Source organism: Pseudorca crassidens, chromosome X (assembly GCF_039906515.1).
Source record: "Pseudorca crassidens isolate mPseCra1 chromosome X, mPseCra1.hap1, whole genome shotgun sequence".
In the NCBI taxonomy this organism is placed as follows: domain Eukaryota; kingdom Metazoa; phylum Chordata; class Mammalia; order Artiodactyla; family Delphinidae; genus Pseudorca; species Pseudorca crassidens.
This window is the reverse complement of record NC_090317.1, coordinates 66,178,875-66,201,472: the sequence shown is the minus strand read 5'-3', so window position 1 is coordinate 66,201,472 and position 22,598 is coordinate 66,178,875. Positions and strand designations below refer to the sequence as shown.

At 37.1% G+C, this 22,598-nt stretch overlaps 1 protein-coding gene across 1 annotated transcript; it reads left to right on the top strand.

The window, feature by feature from the left end:
* The first annotated feature begins 16,915 nt into the window (after positions 1-16,915).
* Positions 16,916-17,917, top strand: GPR174 (G protein-coupled receptor 174). Its single transcript, XM_067724092.1, has one exon. It carries the CDS (start codon positions 16,916-16,918, stop codon positions 17,915-17,917), a length of 1,002 nt encoding a protein of 333 aa, XP_067580193.1.
* Positions 17,918-22,598: the final 4,681 nt, after the last annotated feature.

Genomic DNA, 22,598 nt, shown 5'->3' with positions numbered 1-22,598 from the left:
AAACAATATATCTGATAAGGGGTTAATATCCAAAATATATAAAGAATTTACACAACTGAACAACAAGAAAATGATCTGATTTAAAAAGTTGTAGAGGATCTGAATAGACATTTTATTTATTTTTCCAAAGAAGACATACAGATAGCCAACAGGGACATGAAAAGATGTTCAACATCATTAATCATCATGCAAGCCAAAACCACAATAAGATACCACCTCATGCCTTTTGGAATGGCTATTACTGACAAGACAAGAAATAACAAATGTTGGAGAGGGCATGGAGAAAAGAGAACCTTCCTACATTGTTGATGAGAATGTAAATTGGTGCAGCCACTATGGAAATCAGTATGGATATTCCTCAAAATAATAAGAATAGAACTACCATATGACCCAGCTATTCCATTTCTAGGTATTTATCTGAAAAACATGAAAACACTAATTCAAAAAGATATATAAACACAAATGTTCATTGCAACATTATTTACAATAGGCAAGATAGGAAAACAACCAAAGTGTCAACCAATGGATGAATGGATAAAGATGTGGTAAAATTTCATTCTTTTTTATGGCTAACTTTAAATGGAGTATAATCTATAAAAATATTGAATCACTATGTTGTATACATGAAAGTAATATAATATTATAAATCAACTACACTTCAGTTAAAAAAGATTATACACACACTCACACATGCACACACAATGGAATACTACTCAGCCATAAAAAAAACATGAAGTCCTGCAATTTCTGACAACATGGATGGAACTTGATGATATTATGTTAAGTGAAATAAATCAGATGGAAAAAGACAAATACCTTATTATTTCACTCATATGTGGAATCTAAAAAACAAAACAAACAAAAAACCCAAATGAAATGAAAACAAAGTCATAGATACAGCAAACATTAGTGATTACAAGAAAGGAAGGAGGTTGGGGGAGTGGGTGAAATGGATGAAGAAGGTCAACTTTATTGTGATGGAAGGTAGCTAGACTTGTAGTTGTGATATTTTGTAGTGTATCAAATGTTTAATTATAATGCTGTACACCTGAAACTTATATAATAAAAAACCATGAGCAAAATGACTATGCAGATCACTAAAACATGGAGAAAAAAAGACCCTAAATATAGTCATTTTCAGTTATATTCCTAACCATGAGGTCAGGGTTTTAATAAATAATACAATACCTTGTAGTGAAAATATCCTTTGTATGTGAATGTGTGCATGTCTAACTTAAGTACTTAGTGTATGGGTTTATGGATATATGAAGCCAACTTGAAGCCACTCCATCCTTTCTTTCTAGTTGCACTTTCTTGTAAAAAGGGAAAGAGCCTCTTCTCAAGATCACTTGAGATTTTTCCTGAGGTAAACAGGATGACAATAGCTGGAGAGCTCAGTGAGACAAGGAGAAAAATTTAGGCATCTGTCCAAAACATATTATGCTTGTAACACACGTAAATTTGTGATTAATTATAGGTGGAGTAGGTTACACAGTTGATATATTTCTGTAGTCTTCTGTGGAATAAATATCTGTTGGCTCAATTAAAGTACTATACTTCCATTGGAAGTATTAACAAATGAAAGTGCTGGTTGAGCCTGAATCTCCATTGTGATATAAAATTCAAATTAACTAGGGGAAATTCAAATGCATTTTCATTTATTAATAGCCATGAAAGTCCATAGTCAAGATATAACCTCAGGCTTAAGAGAGAAAAAGAGAAATACTCAACTATTACAACTAGCAAACAAACGAAAAAGCTAAACAAGATGAACAACAACAGTAAAACCTTTGTATTAATAGGTATGCAATTTGTAATTTGTATTAATAGGTATGTAACTTGTCATCTATGTAATTTGTTTAAATGATTTCCTTCTTGAGACATTAACCAGCATTCAGTCTTTAGCGACAGCATTTATGCATACATATAATTATTTTACACTGTTTAAAATGCTAAGAATTTGTTCATTTTATTTAATAATTTATATGGCACTTGGTATAGAATCTTACAAATAACAACTCATTAAATACCCATAGAGGAACTTACTGTTATCTCATTTTACAGATGAGGCAATTGAGATGTAGAAATGTTTATGTAACTTGCTCAAAGTCACACAGCTAGTCAGTTGCAGAGACTCAATTTGAATACAGGAACACTGGCTCCAGAGTCCGTTTTCTTGCCAACTACAAATCATGCCTCATTATTTATAAAATGTTTGCATATTATGCAATAATTATATAATGCATGTACATGAAAACATATATATGAAATGGAATGCCAGGGCTATTTAAAACCCAGATGTAGAGGAATTACCTGGCAGTCCAGTGGTTAGGACTCAGTGCTTCCATTGCAGGGGGTACGGGTTCAATCCCTGGTCAGGGAACTAAGATCCTGGAAGTCGCATGGTGCACCAATAAATAAATAAATAAATAAAAATAAAATGAATAAAATCCAGAAATAAAATGACAAAATATTAGAGCTAGAAATGCTATTAAAAGTTATTTGGCTTAACCTACACATTTCAGAGAAGAAATAGAGGTCCAGATAAATTGACTTGCTCGAGGTTACACAGATATTCAATGGCAGAGGTGAAACAAGAACTCAAGTCTTCTCACTCTCAATCTGATATTATTTTCATTACACTAAATTGACTTTGCTATTACTAATTTAAATAAATACATCACTATTTATATTTTTGAATAAATGTCACCCTCAAATGCAAAGTTATATGCTTACAGTAGTGATGCTGTGTTTCACCAAATAGTCTCATAACTTGTTCTTTGAAATTATCTTTGAGACTGGATTTGAGCTAATCAAGAAAAATATGTCATAACACACTATGGTCATACCTTATCATACCTTGCTTTGAGCCAAAAATGGCATGTTTAACTTGATCCTTAACTTCATTGTTCAGACTTATTTCTGAATGGCTTTTGACTATTTCCAAAATTCAACTACCCTTAAAAGACAAAGGTTTTTCACCACAGGGATTATTCTAAAGTATATGAGGCAGACTCTGAGTGCAATTCTAAGGGAGAGCTCCAAAATTTTCCTGAGCAATAAGGAATGTAATTGGAATAAGCCTATAGCTTTTCAAAGTGACAGCTCAGGAAAGACAAACTCATTTGATTGCTTGCTTCCTGATAAGTTTGTTCATTTATCTATCTATCTATTTATTTATTTTAATATATGTTGTTCCATTATTTAGGTCTTTTAGTCTCTCAGCAAGATTTTGTGAATACCAGTGTACAGTTTTTTTGACATCATTTACCAGGTATATTTCTAAGTATTTCATATTTTGATGGTATTGTAAAGGTTATATTTTTCTAATTTTTAATGTACAACTATTCATTACTAGTACATAGATATACAGTGGATATTTCTTTATTGACATTTTTCTGGAAACCTTGCTATATTCAGTTATTAGTTCTGGTAGTTCTTTTTTTGAAGATTGCATTGTATTTTTTTACATAGACAATCATGTCATTTAGAAATAAAGATAATTTTGATTCTTCCTTCCTAGTCTGGATACCTTATTTTCTTTTTCTTGCCTGGTTGCCCTGGAAAGTTGTACAATGTTGCATAGAAGGAAAGAGAGCAGACATTATTTACTTACTCTTGATCTTAGGAGGAATTAATTCAGTCTTTCACCATTAAATATGATTTAAGAATATATATATATATATTCTTTTTCAGATTATTTTCCATTATAGGTTATTACAAGATATTGACTATAGTTCTGCCTTGTTGTTTCCGATAACTTTATTTTTAAAAAAATATTATCACTGTGAGGAACCCAATGTCTTAAATGTTTCAACTCATTGATGGAGTCTAGAAAGGTAATGTGTGTGTGTGTGTGTGTGTGTGTGTGTGTGTGTGTGTGTGTGTGCAGGTGTGCTGTATTGTATCTCTTGGGTGACTTTTCCCAGATAAATAAGTTCACATGGAGAATACCATCCATCCTCCCAGGCAAAGGAAATTTATTGGAGATGAATACCTTGGTGTGGTATGTAGGACATGTTGATGACATAGTTGAAGAGGTTGTGAGAGTAATAAGGAATAGAATAGTCAGATAGATAAAACTAGAGCTAAGGAAAAAACAATGTAGATAACAACAGTGTGGCAGAGAAGGTCAGATGGAGGAAGCTGCAGTCTAAATAGGAGGAAGAGAAGAGGAACAGGACAGAGGGAGGAGGGAGATTAAAGAAAAATTTAAAGTCAAAACTTTGACTTATTAGTGTATCAGTGACATACCCAGTATTGGGAAGAACAGTGAAAGAGAAGGGTCCCAGTTTTAGATAAATTTGCCCTTAAGATTGCTAGCCATTTGTTTCAACTTTCCTTTTATCCTGTCTGTGAAGCCTTGTTGAAATGATTGATGGACAGTTAGATAGATCACGAACAAATGATGGAAGCACATTACCATTTGATGATCATCTTAAAATAAAAAATAACCATATTTCTCATGTTTGCAATTACTCTGTCACTGATGTCAATCATTGAAACAACTGACTGGCATTCCAAACTGTCAAAGAGTTGTTTCTCCTATCTCGTTTACCCTGACATACACTTAAGTTGGTAAGTATGAGGTGGGGGAACATCTGAATTCAAGTTGTTTTTTGTTTTTTTTGCCATCTCTTAGAGCTAAAAGTCATTGCTTTAACACTTGTTAAAAAGTTACAAATAAAGCAGGAAGAAAATGCAATGAACTCAATTGCAATGAATCTCAAGAAGTGGCTAGTCACTTAGTTTTCAATCCAGTGATATAAAGAGTCATCAAAAACCAACCAAATACTGCAAATAATGCCATTCACTGAAAAAAAATCCTTTTATTTACTGTCACCAGTTTTGGTTTCAAAGTACCTCCTCCCTTTAGCCTTTCACAAGATACATTTAAGGGAAAGGCATTGGAAATAAATAAATAGCAAGCTTATGCCTAAATTACTTATGTATCCAGAAGTCCAGCTGTACTCTCTGAGTAGATAATGAGAGAGAGACGTAAGCAATTGGCTTATGTCAGAGATAAAAGTGAGCGAACCAGCAGGTAAATGTAATAGGAAAAAAATATATTTTCTCAACTGCAGATTTTGGGAACAAGTGCCTGTTCAACACACTTTTGGTACTTGGTGAGTTCCCTGACTATGGTGGGGGAGGGAGTTGTCATTTCCTGCCAGAAGAAGGTAGCAGGTGGTGGTAAAAAAAAAAAAAAAAAAAAAAAAAAAAAGTAAAAATAGCACCACATTACCACAAAGAAGTGTGCTCTTCTCCATTTTGGGGTGTGTGTGTTTGTGTGTGTGTGTGTGTGTGTGTGGGGTGGGAGGATAATACTTTTAAAACCTGACTTCCTTTTATTTGCACTTCACTTGATTGCAATACAATGTGGCTGTTTATATGTACATTAAGAGTTGAGATTTTTTAAAAAGGCAATTAGTGTGTTTTGAGTCGTGTACTCTGCCTTAGTTCAGAGCTTGCAGATAAATATGGTAAAACTGTAGTTGAATAATTTTTTAAATGTTAAGTGAGCATGGAGCTTGTGGGGGCCACTGTTGCTGTGAAGGAGGAATTTTCTTTTTGATTGTTTCTGAAATTTCTTCAATTTGATTCCCAAACACTTAAGTGAATACATTTGATTGTTTTGAGGAAACCATGGAGGAAATTGTAATTAGTTCAATGGTATGGCATCCAGAGCACTTATTTTATCCATTGGCAGGTGACCAATAAGAAAGATAGGGCTTCCCTGGTGGCGCAGTGGTTGAGAGTCCGCCTGCTGATGCAGGGGACATGGGTTCGTGCCCCGGTCCGTGAAGATCCCACATGCCACTGAGCGGCTAGGCCTGTGAGCCATGGCCGCTGAGCCCGTGCATCCGGAGCCTGTGCTCCGCAAAAAAAGACAACTTCATACAGAAAATAATTCAGATGTGATTCTCAGCAAATAAAAAAGAAAAACTCTTTAGAAAGTGGTTTTGTAATCTCCAAATACTTTGCAGTAGCCAATATCAATGATTAAAACAATAGCTAGAAATTACTAAATATGTTTTTAGATTTTATGACTTGAAAAGCCTTTAAGTGACATATTTCAAAATTTATACAGAACTGGATAATTGGAAAAAATATTCTACAGACTTGCAGGGACATTTGTATCCAAATTTAACAGGCATTTACTAAAGGTCTACCAATGAACATTTAGTACAGGTCTAAGTGTTGTGAGAAATACATAGATGATTAGGACAGAGTTCCTACTCTCAGAAAGATTACAATCTAGTGGTTATATAGACAACTAACTGTACTATCAGACAGGATGAAACACATCAGACTATAATAGAGGTATAAGCACTATGAAGTGGGAAGTCAAAGGAAGGTGAGTTAATTCCAGTTTGGGTGAACTCAAGAGAGTCTTGGAGGAAGAAATGAGATTATAGAAATTCTCCTTTCTATCAAGAATTTTCCTATCAAAGTGGGAAAGTGGGGATAGGGGATTGGACCTTGAAGACATTCTGACTAAATTAAAAGAGAGAAAGACATTAAAAAGTACATGATGTATTCAAGATAAGCCTGGCATGGTGGAAGCCTAGGACATTTGGAAGAGTGTAATAAGAGATTGGGCTCAAGAGAGAAAATAGAGCTTTGAATGTCAGATATTTACATCATCAAAGTGTGAATATTTGAAGGATTTTGCACAAGTGCATGATATGCTTCAACCTGTATCTGATAAAGACATCTGTAGAAATATGTTAGTCTAAAATAATAAAGTTGTGATATTTAACATAATAGAAAGGAAGTACAGCTATTGCTCATGTCAAAGTGTTGTAAACAGAGATAAAATATGAATGTCTGTTCCTCCTGAAATATTGCTGAGTGTTACTGATACTATGCTGGAAATGTACAAAAAGTTTGCAATTGCTGGTCGGTATTCTTTACTTGCTTGCCTATTCATTTTAGGTGGAAGATGACACTCTATCCTTTGAGTCAAAACAGAATAGAAGCTCATAGTCTTTCTGTAGGAACATCTGCAAAAGACTTTAGAAGAAGGGATTTTCTGGGTTTCTTAGATACTTTTCAAATCATACTACAAACTGCAAGAAAACAGTGGATGATATATATCTGCTTCTTTTAAAACAAATGTATCTATTTATTTACTTATTTATTTTGACTGCATTGTGTCTTTGTTGCTGCTCACGGGCTTCCTCTACTTGCCGCGAGCAGGGGCTACTCTTCATTGAGACGCACAGGCTTCTCATTGTGATGGCTTCTCTTTGCTGCAGAGCATGGGCTCTAGGCACACAGGCTTCAGTAGCTGTGGCACGTAGGCTCAGTAGTTGTGGCTCACGGGCTCTAGAGTGCAGGCTCAGTAGTTGTGGCACATGAGTTTAGTTGCTCCACGGCATGTGGGATCTTCCCAGACCAGGGCTCGAACCCGTGTCCCCTGCATTGGCAGGCAGATTCTTAACCACTGCACCACCAGGGAAGTCCAGATATATATCTGCTTTTAATGCCAAAGAACAAGATCAGTGAAGGACAACATTGGCTTGTTGAACTATATTACCTTTCACTCCAGTGAAATGTCATCAGAAATGGCCCAGCTATTACAAATAAAGACACTCACTGAAAAATTATTTTATTTGCTAACAGAGCATTATGCAGTAAAAACAAATACAGAAAATTCCAGTCGAATATTGCACATTCATCAAGCTCCAGAGGCTAACATAATCCCAGGCTTGACTTCAGCTATGGTCTGTGATTCTTTAGGACGCTTCAGCCCTGTCCTAGAGAAGAGTAAAATTTCTCGGTATTTGTGAATCTAGTACCTAAAATATTAGTGTGGGATGAAGAGAGTGTCATAAGAAAGGGTCCCATATGACAATTTTCACAACCTCTTTTCAATCAATATGTATATGATGTCATCTCAGACAAATGTGACAACAGTTCTGGTGAGGACCTACAATCTAATTTGATGTTTGATGTTTCATACCTGGGGCATCCTTATTCCAGACTTGGGCTAGAGTGATCTCCAAGTGAATATGTCATTATCTGGTTCTTGGATCCATGGGTACAGTAGATTTAGAACAAGCGTCTTTGAGGTTAGTCTAGGACTCTCCCCACCTTACCCCCTATAACCCTCCTTTTGGAGACAGATCCAGGGAAAGAGAACCCTCCACTCCTAACACTTTACAGTCATAGCTCTTTTCTCAAATGTGGTGGCTTATAAAAAAGGAGAGTCTGGGAAGAAGAAACATTAGCAGGGATGTGCCACCCTCTCTGCTTCCACCTATGCCAAGGGCCATGCGTCTGTCACAGCATTCCCATCACTGGTGGAAAATTAGTCAAGGAATGCAGTCATCTTTTTCAATGACACTTCAGTCTCAGTAATCAGAAAAATACCTCTAAGAGCCAAGAGTTTCCAAAAGACTCAGTTTGCTTCTACTAGTCAGGAGGGCTGTTGATGCTGGAAGGAGAACTGTAGGACCACAGTAATGGTTCCTGGTATGTGGTTACTCTTTAGACAGTGACTTAAAGGACTTTTGGGACTTATTTTTTGAAGTGAGAATCTTGATTAATTTATAGGATCTACTTTCTAAGTATAGAAAACATGGTAGAAGATTGAGAAGTAACCAACTAGAAACCTGTTGAGAGAAGACATACTACCAAGAGCCATAAAATAAAACAGGTCCAGCAAAGACAAAACCACCACTAGGGGAGGCTTATATTCAGTCATCTGGGATAACAGTGTTCAGTGTCTTGTACCCCTTTCCTATGCCTCCCTTAAAGCCTGATTGAAGAACAGTATATATTATCTGTCATTTAAAATTCAAGAATAGGACTTCGCTGGCGGTTCAGTGGTTAAGATTCTGCGCTTCCAGTGCAGGGGCCGCAGGTTTGATCCCTGGTCGGGGAACTAAGATCCCACATGCCGTGCAGTGAGGCCAAAAGATTTAAAAAAAAAAAAGTAAGATTCAAGACACCCCCCTTTTATTAGATTAATTGTCTTGTTCTTTGGATATCAAATGTTCCCTGGGAATTTTTCAGAGTAATTACTGAAGGCTCTATGACCACTTTTTAGGGTAATTACTGAGGGCTAAACAATTCCTTTTTGCCATTTGCATTTTAGTATTTAAAATTCAATTTAAATAATTTTCCATCAGGATTCTTTATGCAGTTTCTGAAGACCCCAATATCTGCTGAGACGTTTCTATATTACGCTTTGCTTTTTAAAAACAAAATGCTATACACCTTGGATAATATAGTGTGGAGAAAATGGCTCCAAATTATAAGTAAAACACAAGTAACTGTGGAGAGGGGGTTAACCACTGAGCACCAAGACCAGAAAGATCTGATACAATGAGCAGAAAGACAAAGGATGCAAAAGCTCTGAGGTCTATTACACACGATCGAGAAATTCTGAGTTTGTCTGAGGTACTGACATTCCCCAAGAAAAGTTACCATGTTTAAATTACTGCACTCCATCTTTAAGGGTGGGAGACTGAAATTCCAAGCCTAAACTCTCCCTATAAGGCAAAAGGCTTATCCTTAAGAAAAAGGAGTTTGGGCCCCAGCCAACAAGTAGGAAAGGACTTTTCCTTTCTTTTTCCTTAAAGGAGGGCTTTTTGGCAATCCATGAATTTACACCACATTAGGTAGCTACCTACACCCCAAATCAAGGCCAGCTATGAAATGAGGCCCTGGAGACTGGTTTAATTTTCCACTTCACCCTTGCTCTTTTTACCAGAACCCTTAAGATTGGTTTACTCCTCCACTTTCACAGACTATTAATCCTATGAAGCAGTGGATAGGGTACACTCTCAAAGAGAAAATTGCAAGAAAAAGAACTGCAAAAAAGTAAAAAGGGCCAGAAGGACCTGATTATCTTGGACCTTAGTTTATTTTATGTAAGCTTGGAAGCTTATAACTTTCCTTAAAAAAAATCCCCCTTCTTGTCTAAATGCTCATGTCTGGTCTGAGACACAAGGTGACATTCAAAAGAGCTGAGGAAAATCCCCACAGTCGTGTCAGCAGTGAGAACAGAAAATATGTACCATTTTCCCACTGTAACATAACTTGTGATCTTCTCATCACTTCTACAAAGTGAAAATATTTTAAATGTAACGTGTAAAATGGAACTTTGTAAAATGGTTACTTGTATTTTGAATAAAAAGTTATTATATACACCATATTAGCCCAGAGACCACATTTTGAGAAGCCCTGCTTAAGAAAAAAGGAAAGAATAAAAATAGACACCTATAAATCATGTGGATAAGAAGGAGACCCTGAGAGGTGGGAGCCATGTAAGAACAAACTAACTTTTTTTAATGGATGGTAGGAGCAAGAAAGTGGATAGTGGCTAAAGTAATTTTAGTTATCAGTACAGATTTCAACAGCTTCTGCAGTAACCCATTCCCAATACCAATTGGCATGTGCTGGTCTGCGGCATACAAAATGATTGTGAACTAGGATATCTGAGGAAAGGCAACATGTCTGGGCATTATTCACTCTGATGTGAGATTGAGTGATGACCTTCCTTCTTTCTCCGAGTAATTAAAAGCGTATTACTCAGAGCAGAGCAACAAGATACAGAATCTGCTGAAGTGGAAATGTGCTTCAGATCTCAGAAGAGACATTTAGATTCAGCTAAGTGAAACTTCCTAGCAAAATAATAACTCTAAATAACTACTTTGTCCACACATAGGTATTTCCTCCCTTCATGGAGCTGGCCTATCAGGGAATCATAGATGTCAGAGATAAGAGGAGTTGGGAGCATGATTAGATGTGGTATCTATACAGAATACCCCTCTTTTATTTATTTATTTATTTATTTATTTATTTATTTATGGCTGTGTTGGGTCTTCGTTGCTGCGCATGGACTTTCTCTAGTTGTGATGAGCAGGGGCTGCTCTTTGTTGCAGTGCACGGGCTTCTCATTACAGTGGCTTCTCTTGTTGCCGAACGCAGGCTCTAGGCACGCGGGCTTCAGGAGTTGTGACACATGGGCTCAATAGTTGTGGCTCATACGCTCTAGAGCACAGGCTCAGTAATTGTTGCACATGGGCTTAGTTGCTCCGCAGCATGTGGGATCTTCCCAGACCAGCACTCGAACCTGTGTCCCCTGCATTGGCCGTTGGATTCTTAAACACTGTGCGACCAGGGAAGTCCTGCATGTGCTTCTTATTGCAGTGGCTTCTCTTGTTGTGGAGCACCAGCTCTAGGTGTGCGGACTTCAGTAGTTGTGGCTTGTGGGCTGTAGAGCGCAGGCTCAGTAGTTGTTGCACACGGGCTTAGTTGCTCTGCGGCACGCGGGATCTTCCCACACCAGGAATCGAGACTGTGTCCCCTGCATTGGCAGGCAGATTCTTAACCACTGTGTCACCAGGGAAGCCCCCCACCCCTCTTTAAAATAAAAATTCTGATGGAACATTCTTCCTAGGAGAATTAACTAGGTAAAGACTTTCTAAAGTATTTGCTTACTGAGCTGTAGTCAGCTCTTAGATATAGTTGCTGGACAGGTTTTCTGGAAATACTGTAAATTATTTCACTTTGAAGATTTTCAAAAGTGAAAAAGAAGCCCTGAGATTTGCTATGTGTGCTGATTAGAATCAGGAAGAAATTGTTCTGCTCTCATCTATTCAATATTTGTGATTACTCATGTATCGTAAAAGTATAATTGCCTCCCACACACATGTACGCTCCTTGTTCTGTCCCACATTATTTGCAGTCACTTGTAGCACTAGGTCTGCTTTTCCTTGGCTTACTAAGGTGTGTACATAACCAGAACTCTAAAATAAAGTTGGCTTTTGAGCAAGCAGTTGCATTTGACCTGTGATTGGATGGTTGCTGAGCAGAGCTCCACATCCCAAAATATAGTCTCTACTTGCCACTAATATGTCTCAAAGACCACCATTATAAATTAGGTCTTTTAATAATTCACTTCCCTTTATTAAAATACAGAAACACATTTTGCTGAGATTTTACTAAGAAGTCTCAGTAAAATACACAGAAAGCTATCCCTGATATTCATTTGAAACAGGTTTTCCCAGAAATAAGCAACCAAATACATAATATTGCTGAAAACACTCTTGAACCATATCATGAGTAAAATTTAGTGAAGCTTCAGGTTCAGGTAAACTGATAAATATTCATAAATAAAAATACTAACTTCCCACAAGAACTATATATGGAATAGTTTCTGGACGGTATATTGCTGGAAATCAGGCTAAACTCAGGCCATCAGTTTCACTTTTTCTCTTATGTTTTTCTTCTTCCCAAGGAAGTGAGTAAAATTAAGTAAGGATAGGCTCCTGAAGCAAGAAAAAATTGATCAAGGAATCTGGCATGTTGCTTCAAACAAATAGCTCATTTAAAATTGGAGTCTGTTCCAGTGTCTGTTACAATACGGATTCCTTCCTGAGAAAGGGAAATCTCAAAAAAAATAGTAATATGCTCTGAAAAAAATGCCTCCTTCATCTTTTGTGTCCATCGCTCTTAGATAAAGGAATATTTATATTCATTACAGCACAGCTGACTAGGTTTTTTTTCCCCCATGTTTGAAAGCCTTTCCAACAATCCCAAGCAACTTTTCCTACTAGAAAATAATGTGATCTTAACAAAGGGATAACATTACCAGCTCTCCCAGAAGGAAGTCAGAAGAATATTAAGGGAGATTCGGTATTCAAGAGCATTTCAAGTTTGCAGTTTAGGATATACAGATGAAAAAGCATTAAAATATGGCCAGTCAGGGAACAACCAACAGGAAAAATACAGACTTCAGGAAGATAGTCTTGAGTTTAAGTTCACATCACTTAAGCAAAAATGTTCTTAATATTTAGTTGGTTCCCCTTTTTTGTGTTTTTAGGGAACACTGTACATTGCCTATGATCACATTTTTCATATTGTGCAGCAATTATCATTCTTCCTCACTAGAATATAAGGTCTAAAAAGACAGAGATTTTGTGCCTTTTTCCACCTCCCATACCTCCAGTAGCAAGCATGCACCTGGCAAATGACAAATGCTGAATAAATATTGGATGATCCCAACATATTCCAAACATAGTTCTAGGTGCTTCGGGGGGTATAAAGATATATAAGACTCAGCCCCTGACTTCAACAATTTTCTGGCATAGTTGTGGTGGAGTGGGGTGAAAAGGGGAGCAGAGGCATAAATAAGACACAGACATAAGTTACTAACCAAAAAGCAGAAGAAGTATGTGCTTTAAAAGAGGTATATACAAGGGTTTTAAAAAGGAGTTAGGACAACAGTGTTGAGTTAAAGAAGTTTTCACGAAGGACAGGAAATTTGAGAAAGGTCTTTACAAATAAGTAGGACTGGTATGCAAAAAAATAAAACAAAACAAAAAAAGATATTCCAAGCTGAGGTAGCAGAATGAAAAAATGGAAAAAGCTATTTGTGGGGGAAGAAAAAGTCAGTTTGAATAGTATGGAGCTCAGTTTGGCTGGAGTTCTGGACATGTTAGGAGAGCACTGGGAGACAAAATCCTAAAGGTAGATGGCCCTGTATTTAAGAAAGCCATTGACTGCCAGACTGTATTTTGTGATTTTTTGGGCAATAGGAATCCATTATTACTTTTTAAGAGCTCATTTTAAGGAAAAAAATATCTGACAGCATTATATAGTATGGAGTAGAAAATGATAAGGGATAGGGAAATAAACTAAGTAATAAGGTCCTGAACTAGAGCATAAACAATGCAATTTAAAGAATAATATTATGAGAAATAATGCAGTTGCAGAAAGTAGTAATAATAATAATATCAGTTATTAAGCATTTATGTACCTTACACTATGCTAAATAAATTATATACAGCAGCTCAATTAATTCTCACACTGACTCTAAGTTAGGTAGTATGATTTTTCTCATTTTATCAATGCGAAATTAAAGAATCAGAGAAGTTTGGCAATATACCTGAAGTCACACAGCTATTTATTAAAAGAGCAAGAATTTAAACCCAGGTAATCCTGACTCCTAAACATATGTTATTTCCCCCATAGTAAGCTATCTTCCCTAACTTGTTTGGAAGTGGAAAATAAATGACAAAGAGTCAATACCTCCAAGACTTTGAGACAACCTAGGAAATCATTAGTGAACTTAATAGCAATGAAGAAGTCAGGAGCAGAATCTGGTTTGAAGTTTTGAGGGATGATCATTTTTGTGTGAGATATATTGATTTTATTTACTGAAATTATTTCTTTCAACAAATACTGAGCACTTATTTGTGTCTTCCACAGTCCTCAGTTCTGTTTTATAGCAAGTAAACAAAACACACAAGAATCCTTGTCCTCATGAACTTTACATTCTAGTAGGAAAAATATATAAAAACAAAATAAATAAGTAAAAATCAAAGAGTATGTTAGTTACAACTGGCAATAGATAAAATAAATACTGACAGGAGATGGGGAGTGTTGGAGGTGAGCTGCAGTTTTAAATAGGAAGATGAGGGAAAGCCTCATGAAAAGAACCCACTTGGGTAAAGATCTGAAGGAGGCAAGGGAGTAAAACAAATAAATAACTAGGCTAAAGCATTTCAGGCACAGGGAACTGCCAATTCATATGCTTTGAGGCAGAAAGGTTCTTGGTCTGTTCACCTAACAGCAAGAATGGTAAAGTTGCTGGAGCAGAGTGCAAGGGGGAGAATCTTAGAAGGTGAGGTCAGAAGAGTAACCAGGGGCCAGACCATGTAGTTAAAATAGGCCATTTGTTGTAAGGACTTTTATTTCTCCTCTGAGTGAGATGAGAAGACATTAGGAGATTTTTTATCAAAGAGGTGACATTATCTGACAAGATATGACATATTTTCAATAAATAGAAAAGATGGCTTCACTTTCATATGTTGAATTTTAAGATGGTAATGAAATATCCAAAAGAAGAGGTGTTATATATAGTTGGAAAGAGAGCTACAGCTCAGGATTCACATATAGATTTAAGAGTCATTGGCTTTGATAGGAGAGGTGAATGTTCATTAGAGGTTGACTGGATGTTTATTTGTATAGTTCTGATTTCTTATCAGTGACGTTAGCAGGTGATGACTTTTATATAAATAGTTAAAAGGAGGTTGAAAACCCAGGGCTTGTGACTTTTTGGTCAGCCACCTAATTTTGCCTGTCACCTAATCAAAATCACTACCTGTGAAAATATTTCAAAGATGTATTTCAGTTTGGGAGCTGAACAACCTCTAATTTTAACCACTCTTTCAACATCGATGTTATTCTTTACAGTCTTGCTTCTTGTTATTTTATAACACCGTCTCTCTACTTCCTTATCTGAGAAATCTCAAGTATTTAACCCCTTCAATCTGAATGCATAGTTCATACTATTTATCAGCATGTTTAAATAAAGTGTGCATTATATCTTTGAACAAATGTGCTATTTTACTTACCAGGCAATTGAGGCAAAATAATAACAATTACAATTCCTTCAGGGGTTGAATCAAGCCAACTTCAAACACGGATTTGATAATCTACATGGATTTGATAATCCATAGCAGGATGTTTTATAATTTCTACTTCATTTTTGTTCTTCCCACATATCTTTAAAGTCAATTAACTCCTTCTGCATTTCAGCAGCCTTGAGGCAACTATCCAGGTGCCTAAACTAAAATTTGTTTTAGAACAAAGGTCATGGACCTAGCTGGGTCAACTTTTTGGGGATTTTGATTCTCCGTATTGATGTCATGGTCTTTTGTCTTGGATAATTGAGAGGTGGCTAAATGACCCTTGTTATTGCAAGTAATTAAAGAGAGGGTGGTTGCCCACTAATTTTCAGACATCTGGGGAAGATATGAAACAAATCAGTGGCCCCTATATGATGGTTCAAGGACAAATGCTGGCTGGGTTGGCTATATCTGAATCATATGGGGATCTTTTTAAAAATACAAATTTCAGGCCCTAAGTACTGAATAAGAATCTCTATGGGAGACACTAGAAAATCTAAGGAAAGTTGTAATTTTTTTTAAACTTCCCCAGATGAGTGTGACCCTCAGTGATGTTTGTGAAGCTGTGGTCTACATCAGAGCCTCTCAAATGTTAATATGCCTAAGAATCACTTGTGGTTCTTCTTAAATTGCTGATTGTGTTGCAGCAAATCCCAGATGGGATCTGAGATTCTTTTGCATTTCTAAAAAGTTCTCCAGTAATGCTGGTTCATGGATCACATTTTGAGTAGTAAGGGGCTAGATTACTTCTCAGGTTCCTTCTAGCTATACTGTCCTGTGACTCTAAAGTGTCTTATGGAACTTGTGACTAATCACACTCATTCACATCAGAACTTTCCATTAAAGGTAATAGATTTTTCTACACATAGGCTTTTCTTTCAAAAATTTCTAGACAATAATTGGCTTAATTTTTTTTCATTTGCAGCTCTGACTTTGTTTCTCACTTTTTAGTTTACGACACATAACTGAAAATGTCCCAGAAAGATGATCCATCCAAGTTAATCACCTGTGAAGAGTTGTGGACCCACTGAGTACAAAAGCAAATCTTTCTTCTATGTGAGCCAAAAAAATGAAAAACAGCCTGCCAAACACCAGTAAAGAGATGACTGTCATCATATGGGAATTTGAAGAGCTACTATATGGCACATTTATGATCAAATGGGAGAGGATCAACTGTTATGATGTCCCAGAGGCCTTTTAACTGAGTAAAGAAGAAGGGAAAATTATAACAGCTTGTCATCTGTGCTTGCACATTAGACTTCAATGTAGTTAATGTAGACAAATCCAAAGCAAACATGCAGATAGTTACTTGAAAAAAACCCAAATCATGTATATAAGCCCAGACCAATGCAATAAAAAGGATGTTATTCTATATTCAGTCTCCCCAGCCCATCGATGATCAGTCTTTTAGAAAGAGCAGCAGTAAATTATAAATTTAGCTTTTTAACCACCATTTAGCAAAGGCAGTTTCTCTAGAAAGAAACATGCCTGCTAATGACACATGTGCTGGGACAGATGGATCCAATACAGATTTTCGGTACTTCATCTATGCAGTGACATACACTGTCATTCTTGTGCCAGGTCTCATAGGGAACATATTAGCCTTGTGGGTATTTTATGGCTATATGAAAGAAACCAAACGGGCTGTGATATTCATGATAAACCTAGCCATTGCTGACTTATTACAAGTCCTCTCCTTGCCACTGAGGATCTTTTACTACTTGAATCATGACTGGCCATTTGGGCCTGGCCTCTGCATGTTTTGTTTCTACCTGAAGTATGTCAACATGTATGCAAGCATCTACTTCTTGGTCTGCATCAGTGTGCGAAGATTTTGGTTTCTCCTCTACCCCTTTCGCTTCCACGACTGTAAACAGAAATATGACCTATACATCAGCATTGCTGGCTGGCTAATAATCTGCCTTGCCTGTCTGCTATTTCCACTCCTCCGAAGCAGTGATGACACCCCTAGCAACAGAACAAAATGCTTTGTGGATCTTCCTACCAGGAATGTCAATCTGGCCCAGTCTGTTGTCATGATGACCATTGGCGAGTTGATTGGATTTGTCACTCCTCTTCTGACTGTCCTGTATTGTACCTGGAAGACGGTTTTATCACTGCAGGACAAATATCCTGTGGCTCAAGACCTTGGAGAGAAAAAGAAAGCCTTGAAGATGATTCTAACCTGTGCAGGAGTTTTCCTAATTTGCTTTGCACCTTATCACTTCAGTTTTCCTTTAGATTTCCTGGTCAAGTCCAATGAAATTAAAAGCTGCCTAGCCAGAAGGGTGATTCTAATATTTCATTCTATTGCCTTGTGTCTTGCTAGTCTGAATTCCTGCCTTGACCCAATCATATACTACTTTACCACTGATGAGTTCAGAAGACGGCTTTCAAGACAAGATTTGCATGATAACATAAAACTCCATGCAAAATCATTTGTGAGCAGCCATACCACTTCTACCTTGACAACTGAACTATGTTAAAAAAAAAACTGAATGTGGACTGAAACTTAAGCTATAAAATTTCAGTGACATACTATACACATATGATCTCAACTAGAGCCAGCAGTTGTATCTGTGAACCTAAGACAAAGAGAGACTATTAGGTTGAAGTCATTATAAGCACTTAGTTTTGTTACAATGGACATTGAGTTTCCTTGTATTTAGAAGCAATGTAATTGTCTATTTATACTAGTAATCACAGTTTATATCCCAATATCATATTTTAGTTGTCTTTAAGTAGGATGGACATTATATTATTCTGCAAAAACAGTGTTAAAATCATGGACCTTTTTTTTTTGTGTGTGGTACGTGGGCCTCTCACTGTTGTGGCCTCTCCCGTTGTGGAGCATAGGCTCTGGACGTGCAGGCTCAGTGGCCATGGCTCACGGGCCTAGCCGCTCCGCAGCATGTGGGATCTTCCTGGACCAGGGCATGAACCCGTGTGCCCTGCATCGGTAGGCGGACTCTCAACCCCTGCGCCACCAGGGAAGCCCGCATGGACCATTTTTATCTCCATATGTGATTACACTCTAGTGTTTGAAGACTCAAATAGCTATTTCCTTCATTTCAATATCAGTATGAAAAATCATCTGTCACATCTATTAATAGAATGAAAATCTGAACTCAGGCCTCTGGTATGTTTAAAATAAGAACAAGAAATAAATTCACATACTCTCTATGACTGTATAAATTGCCATATTTAATCTAACCAGGGCAGGTGGCTTGTCAAAGTTCATACAATGTGACCCAAATTGCCTTTAAAGGTCCAGGAGAAAGCAGATAGGTGATAATCATAGTTCTGATTCTCTTAAACTTTTTACAGAGAACACCTCTGAAGACGTACGGATCTGCCAAGTAAAAGAAATGTCCACCATGCTTCTAGAGTGACATCAAGGTACCTCTGACAGGTTACTGCACTTTCTGAGCCTATGGAAGAAGTAGTGCACTAAGTTTAGGCCACTAAGTTTAGGCCAGAGCAAAAAGATGAAGTTATTTCTTATTTTTAAGTTAGGTGGCAACTGTCAAGCTGCATTCACAAGCCAGAGTAGGTTTGGAGGCAGCCAGGCATGTGGACCCTAGAGTCTTCAGTAATTTTTCTGGCCCAGCTTTGCCCCAGTCATACCATTGTAAGGCCAGCACAGCCTCCCTCCCAGCATCTGGGGAAGTCAGTATTTTCCCCTTTTGAGAAAAGTGCAGAAGATTAATTTTGGCCACATTGGACGCCCATTAAAATGCCTTGCCTCCTACCTGTTTAGTACTAGTATGCAGGAAACAGACCCAGGATATGAGTAGTAATTTAACCTGAGGTCTTAAATATTAGAACACTTTGAAAAATACTTTGGCAAAAAGCTTAAGTTTCAAAGCGTGCTTTAATTAAAATCTGTGTGCTTTAAAATGAAGAAACATGCTACTTCCTATCTGGAAGGAATGTGAAAATCAAGGAAGAGCTCCATCATATTTACAGAAAGGGAGTTTTTTTTTTTTTTTTTTTTTTTTTTTTTGTGCGGTACGCGGGCCTCTCACTGTTGTGGCCTCTCCCGTTGCAGAGCACAGGCTCCGGACGCGCAGGCTCAGCGGCCATGGCTCACGGGCCCAGCCGCTCCGCGGCATGTGGGATCTTCCTGGACCGGGGCACGAACCCGTGTCCCCTGCATCGGCAGGCGGACTCTCAACCACTGCGCCACCAGGGAAGCCCAGAAAGGGAGTTATTTTAAGCACGCAGTTACAATACCAATATATTTGGGGAAAAATACTGGTGAAATCAAAATGAATTCTAATATCTAAGATGAATGGAAATTTTTCTAATGTTTTCTCTAGGCAAGTGTTGATTTGCTTGTACTTTGTTATTAAGATAATACCCTGCTAGAAGATTGACTTTGTGCTGCTAGCAATAGTGTATGTATTTATATCCTAATTATTCATCATAAGGTACATATTTCGATGTGTTAAATGAGTTCCAAATGAGTGTTAAATTGTGTTTTAAAATGGGTAACTGTAATTATGCCTGGTCTCTTTGCTTTAAAGTGATTTGTGTTTGAACATAATTCAGTGTTGTAATGGGATTAGAAGTAATAATTTTGTGGGTACTTGTAATGAAAGGGCCTTGTCTATACTATATGTGTCTATTATTTTCTATATTAGCATGAATTACACTTTTTAGGGTCATTTTGGGAGACCAGTGATTTAATTTCATTAACATATTAATTTCACTTTAAACATATCTATTATTTTAAACAGGAGGCAAATATATCCAGGAGATATATTTCCTCATTCTTAGAGGAAATGTTGAGGTTATAGCCCATTTATTAGGCAGTCCAGAAGCCCTTGAAAAGTATTTATATCATTTGAGGAAAATACAGAGAGAACAAGTGTCCAGTATTTTTATGCTGCTTAGCTAGGACCACACCTTCTCTTCAGGCCTGCCCATCTAAGTTTGTATTCAATGCTGTGATTTACTTTATCAAGCCCTCATCATCATCAGTATGTTTTGTCTTCTGTCTTATTCCCTTGTTCTAGTCAGTAACTGATAAATTTATTCACACTAATGTACTAATGACTAATGTTAGCTTAATATTAATTTGCCAAAGGATATCTGAATTCTAGGCCTTAGGGATGAACTTTAACTCAAAGTGTAAATCTCTCACTTTTAATGGAGGGATTAAAGACACTGAAGCAGACTGGAAAGGAAGATATTTTGAAGAAAGTGAGTCTTACAGCAGTGTCTTTCAGGTTACATATAGTAAGTGATCACCTAATTTTCTTACAATAATGGGGATGCTAAATTTTAAGAAATATATCTACAAACATGACTATCAGTTTCTCAGATCTCTGCTTGTTTTCTTTTTCTTTTTGCCTTTTTCCCCTTCCAACTCTGGATCTGATTTCCAGGGAAAAGTCTAAACTAGGAGAGAAGTAGTGTTGCAGCTACCATCCAGACAGCAGCCTCTTGAGTGTCTCCTTTCCTTGGAGAATTTTCTCTCCAAACCTCCCATTTGTCACTTTCTGGGTTTAATGAAAAAAGTAAAACCCTCAAAAAGTAAACACCATCAACTACAGCAATATACAATTCAAGATAAATGAACTCACATTTTCTATTAAAGTTATTTGAGTTCTGATTGCAAAATGTACACACAATTATTCCAACAAATATTTTTTTTAAAGTGGCTTTCTAAAAAATTTTTATTCATTTATTTATTTATTTATTGGCTGCATTGGGTCTTCATTGCTGAGCATGGGCTTTCTCTAGTTGTGGCAAGTGAGGGCTACTCTTCATTGCAGTACGTGGGCTTCTCACTGCTGTGGCTTCTCTTGTTGCAGAGCATGGGTTCTAGGCACGCAGACTTCAGTAGTTGTGGCATGTGGGCTCAGTAGTTGTGGCTCATGGAATCTATGGTGCAGGTTCAGTAGTTGTGGCGCATGCACTTTGTTGCCCCAAGGCCTATGGGATCTTCCCGGACCAGGGCTCGAACCCGTGTCCCCTGCATTGGCAGGCGGATTCTTAACCACTGCACCACAAGGGAAGTCCCCAACAGATATTTTTAATATGGAGTGATTTCCATGTTATTATTATTGTCATTATTGTTATTTTTATTATTATTATATTCAAATGGTTTATATGTTTTTATTGTCTCTTGGTTTAGGAACTTATTCTGTTAACCTGTAATTCCATGAAAAGGAGCCATCTGCTCTAGGAACAACAGATCAAATTACCTTGGTCTGAAACTATGCATAAGTGGAACTCCTGTGCAACGTAATTTTTCTGTCATCTTTTTGTTTTTACTCCCAAAAGACTGTGAAAATGTTGCACTTGGAATATATTTATGTCTATAATTTATAATATGTATTTTAGTAATAAAGATGGTCTCTCTATTTGCATAGAAAATTTCTGCCTCCAGAATTCAATGTCACTTTTTCAGCAAACTGATGTAATTGATGATCTTTGTCAGTGTTCTCACATACATGGATGTTAAGTCCCCAGAGGCTCTACTCTCCCTTTCTCTCTGGAGTGGTGCGTTCTATTTTCAAATGGAAAGATGAACCACTTCCCCATCCTACCCTACACCTGCCATCCACTCTTCCCATACTGTTCACACCCTACTAAGATTATTCCCCATCCTCACTTGTTGACCAAGTTTACCCAAATGACTTAAATACTTGTACTTTTTAAAGTATAGTCTTTGGGCAGAAAAGGAGATGAGGGAACAGAAAGAATATTTTCTCTTTAATCTTAAGGGTTTTTAAGACCCAATAGTTTGATTTTTCTTATAGATTAGCAGGGAAAAAGTCTTATCCTTCACTGTCCCCCTCTGCTCTTCTCAAAACAGATCTACATAAACAAAACAAAACAAATAGTAAAGTCAGGAGAATTGTCTCTGGCTCTCCTCTCATCCTAGTTATCTTTCTTCCACTTTAGCAACTCCCTTCTCATCTCACCTATATTCCTAATGCTTTCAGTATCTTCTGCAATAACCAAGTTTTTATGAATTACACATTTTGACTGCTACAGAAAAATGTTCCTAGGAAGTGGTAAAGGCTTTCCTAAGGAGAAATTTCTGATGTTTTGGTAGACTTGAAAAAAATAATGGGATATAAATATGGGATTTGACCCACACATCAAATGTCCTCAAATAATGTACATCCCTCCTACATGCCTTCTTGAAGC

Coding starts and splice junctions, on each gene's coding strand:
- GPR174 (XM_067724092.1), top strand. CDS start 16,916: ATGCCTGCTAATGACACATGTGCTGGGACAGATGGATCCAATACAGAT.